The sequence below is a fragment of the Aplysia californica genome, unplaced genomic scaffold, assembly GCF_000002075.1.
Source record: "Aplysia californica isolate F4 #8 unplaced genomic scaffold, AplCal3.0 scaffold00585, whole genome shotgun sequence".
In the NCBI taxonomy this organism is placed as follows: domain Eukaryota; kingdom Metazoa; phylum Mollusca; class Gastropoda; order Aplysiida; family Aplysiidae; genus Aplysia; species Aplysia californica.
The window spans coordinates 154819-158609 of record NW_004797855.1 but is presented as its reverse complement, the minus strand read 5'-3'; the positions used below and the strand labels follow the sequence as shown (position 1 = coordinate 158609).

Here is a 3791-nt window from a genome sequence, read left to right as displayed (position 1 = left end):
CCACACACACACACACACACACACACACACACAGCAACCACAACAACAACAAAACCAACAACAACAACAACAACAAACAAACACTAGCAACAAACAAACACCAACAACAACAAACAACAATAACAACGTTCATCGTCAGACACGGCACGTGTGTCTCTGTAGAGCGACAGACTGGTTTTCGTGACAGGGATCGATTTGGTGACACCTTGAGAGCGCCTGGAGTTGACTCCCCTTGTGTACAGCAGAGAAGTTGTGGCTTCCACATAGCTCCAAGCTACACTTCTCGTATTGATTTTAAGATTTCATTTCGAAATATAGCTTCCAACAAAATAGAAATAGACCAAAATAGAAAAAAAATTAAAAATTAAAGAATCAATTTAGAAGCGTCAAAAACAGTCTGTTCTAAACACCTACTGGTACTTTGTGGCCTCCCGTGATATTTTTCTTTGTTGTGTCGTGTAACCACTTCTTCTCCTACAAACAAGTACTAGTTTTTTCTTGTGTCAGAGAAAGGAAACAGCTGTACCTAGGCTACTATGATAATAATAGCGCACAAATTGCTACCCCAGAATGACAAAGTTTTATCTGCTCAGTACCTAGTTTTCAGAAATCTAACGTCAAAGATTGTTGAGGTTTCACATCATGTCAAGCTTTTACGAAAGCAATTCTTGGAAAATCTTGATAACGATCCCAAATAATTTTACGATTTTGATAGAGCAGATAGAACATTTGGTTTCTGGCGTCATGGTCTTGGTAGCTCAAAACAGCCAAAATTTTCAGACAGAACTTTATAATTTTGAGGTAGCGAAATAGCTGACACTGGTATTTTAAGGGAGTAACGTATAATATTTATCATTACTACACACTAAATAAGTTCGAAGCAAATATTTGAAAAAGACACCAGAGGTGTGGGTGGAAGGTGGGGGCGGGGTTGGGGTGGAGGGGGGATTCATTTTTCCATTTGAGAAGCGAGGAAACAAACCGAACTGAACACTGAACAGCACCGGCGGCAACGTTTATACCTTTCTACCTCAAAGCACTAAAAATAGATGAATGTTCTATTCTAAGGATGGCGTGTATCCCACACAGACGTTTCTGTCATTCAATTTTGGCCCTCAAGACACTTGCAGAGCGGCGGTTCTAAACAGAATACGGCCTATTTATAACGGAGCTTTAGTAAGGAAGAAAACTGCTACCGTTGTGTACCTTTTTTTTAAACAGACTTCGACATAAGTTAAGGACCACCCAGAGTGATCTTCTTGGGTCAACATGCACGTGGGCCTTCTTGGACTGATCTAGTGGCTTGATGGCGCTGCTTCAGGTGGACAATAACAGAATGTGACACTGTAAGCCTTCTGGCAACTTTTCGGGCTCCAGCTTCCTGCAGCCATGCCATAGCTCTGACACGATCAAAGTCTCTCAGATTTCGTCTTGGTGGCATGTTGATGCAATACTGGATTTTTCGCAAACAGCGGCTTATATTGCCACCAAAGTGAGCACAGTTCGAGACCGTACGTCCGTTTATGACGTGCACCCAAAAGTTTAACTGAGTAATGTCTGTGGTGTCGCATACAAGTCGATAAAAAGCAGCAAATTTGACTAAAATTCCCAGAGGATTTCCGTGCTGCACATGGTGGTTTTGCCCATTTTGGAAGCTTTCCAGTACTCATTGGTAACCCATTACACTTTCAGAGCAAATAATTTTGAAACATTCCTTTCTATCTTTTTTTATTTCGGATTTTCAAAAAACAAGGGCTGTCTGTCAAGGTGGTCCTTAACTTTTTTTGAAGTCTGTGTATAAGGTTCTTCTGTGTGTTTGTTTCTCTTGTAAGTTCCCCTATCAGATAGATGTGGTACCATCATATCAGTACACTGACCTTTTCAACACTGAAAGAGTGTTTAAAGGGCAGTACACACGAATTTAATGCCCTTAGGACCTAACTAAATAGATGGGGAGCATTGAAAACTCCAAAAGCAACCCTAGTTCAAGAACACACATTTGGCGATTCGAGCGAAGACCATCAGCACTATAGCCCAGCAAGATGTCAACTGAACAAGGACGCTCCTTTTCTTTTCTCGGAAATCATACCATGACAATTATCCTGGAGAACAAAAGTGTATAACATAGAGTAGATCCTTGTCATTCTCTGGAGCTCAAAATAGCCAAAAGTTGAAGGTCCATCTCAAGCTTGACTCTGTTTGATTTGAAATCGCTCCTTCGGTCAGCTCACTCCACACAAAAAGTTGAAATAAAGCCTTCCTTCGAAGATTGTGTTTTGCTTTAGTTTGTTTGTTTGTTTGATTGATAGTTTGTTTGTTTGTTTCTCTGTTTCTTTTTTTTTTTTTGGGGGGGGGGGGGTTTAAAGAAATATAGTGTAGTGTGAATGTCGTTTTTATCCAGAATCGTGTCTCAGGTTTCTAAAAAAATAGCGGGATCTTTTTTTCCTTTTTTTCTGTTTTTAGTTATTGTAGTTGTTGTTGTTGTTGTTGTTGTTGTTTTCGTTTGGGGGGTTTTCTTGTTCTTTAAAATTACTTTTCATTTTTAGTACCTCTATGCCCATTCATCAACATAATTGTACCCCTCGTTTTCTATTTAAATAACAAATAGTAAAATTATAATCAAATTTTGGAAAACAGCAGCATGATAGACATTATGGCCTTATCTGTCACAGAAAAAGACCTGAAACTATTTTTTTAAGTGTCTATGTCTTTTATTCTCCACTTTCTTTTCTTCTTTCTCACATCCGCTCTCACTACAGGACATACCAGGCCAGGCCTTCAAACTATATATGTGTGACCAGCGGACGTTAACTACGATCGTAATTGTACACGGTTGTAAAATGTTTAAGCCCCCATCGACAAGAGTCAGATCTTTTGGTGGCGGGCATATTTATTCGACCCATGGGCCAACGCGGCTAAGTGGGACACGGTATTCTAGTTGGGTTTTTTATACGAAGAAACACCATAGAATATACTCAGACAAGGAAATCGAACCCGCATATTTTACTTACAGTGGCCTTGCACCTTGCCATTACGTCACAGATACTGATGATTTCAATTGTAAAAACAACAATAATAACAACAACAACAACAACAACAACAACAACAACAACAACAACAACAACAACAGTAACATCGGACCCAATTTGTCCAATGTGCTGCGAGGAGCCCCAAGATTTGGAACATGGGCTGCATAGATGCCCAGCTATGTAGGTCCGGCGGGGGCAATTCTTTAGGAAAGATTCAGGGAGGTTGGACTGCCTCACCTGCTACCCAAGAGAGGCGGTGGCCCTGGCAAAGAACACGCTCTTCGGGGCTCCAAACATTTCGAACAGATAGGCTACCATACATACCACAACAACAATAACAACAACAACAACAACAACAACAACAACAAGTCAAAAACGAAACAAAACTCAAAAAACACCAAAAAAAAGACAGTGAGGCGGGTGGAGTGGGCGTGGGTGGGTGGGGGTTGGTGATAGTCAGAACAATATTCTGCTTTATGATCACTCTCTCGTGTAGAACAGAGAGTAACGATACGGTAACAACCAACAACTACCTGCATTTGGTCCGTGTCGAAGGCCACTTCCTGCGCCTCCATCTCCTGGAGCACCCCGAGCACTGCGCTCACCACATTCTGACGTACAATCTCTCTGTACAGGGCCTTCTCTTTGTCCGGGAACCCCTTCTCGTGGATCATTCTGGGTGAAGAATTAATGGGTGAGGTGGAAGTTAGAAGGTGGAAGCGGGGGTGAGGGGAGAAACCTTTGTAATAATTGTCAGAGATT

At 41.3% G+C, this 3791-nt stretch overlaps 1 protein-coding gene across 1 annotated transcript in view; it reads right to left on the bottom strand.

Moving 5' to 3' along the window:
* Positions 1-3791, bottom strand: part of LOC101847448 (guanine nucleotide-binding protein G(i) subunit alpha) — a gene marked incomplete at its 3' end in the record, with an annotated part of 166259 nt that overhangs the window by 10713 nt on the left and 151755 nt on the right. The window contains 1 exon segment of the mRNA XM_013087410.2: positions 3563-3704. Within this exon segment, the coding sequence (XP_012942864.1) occupies positions 3563-3704 (142 nt within the window).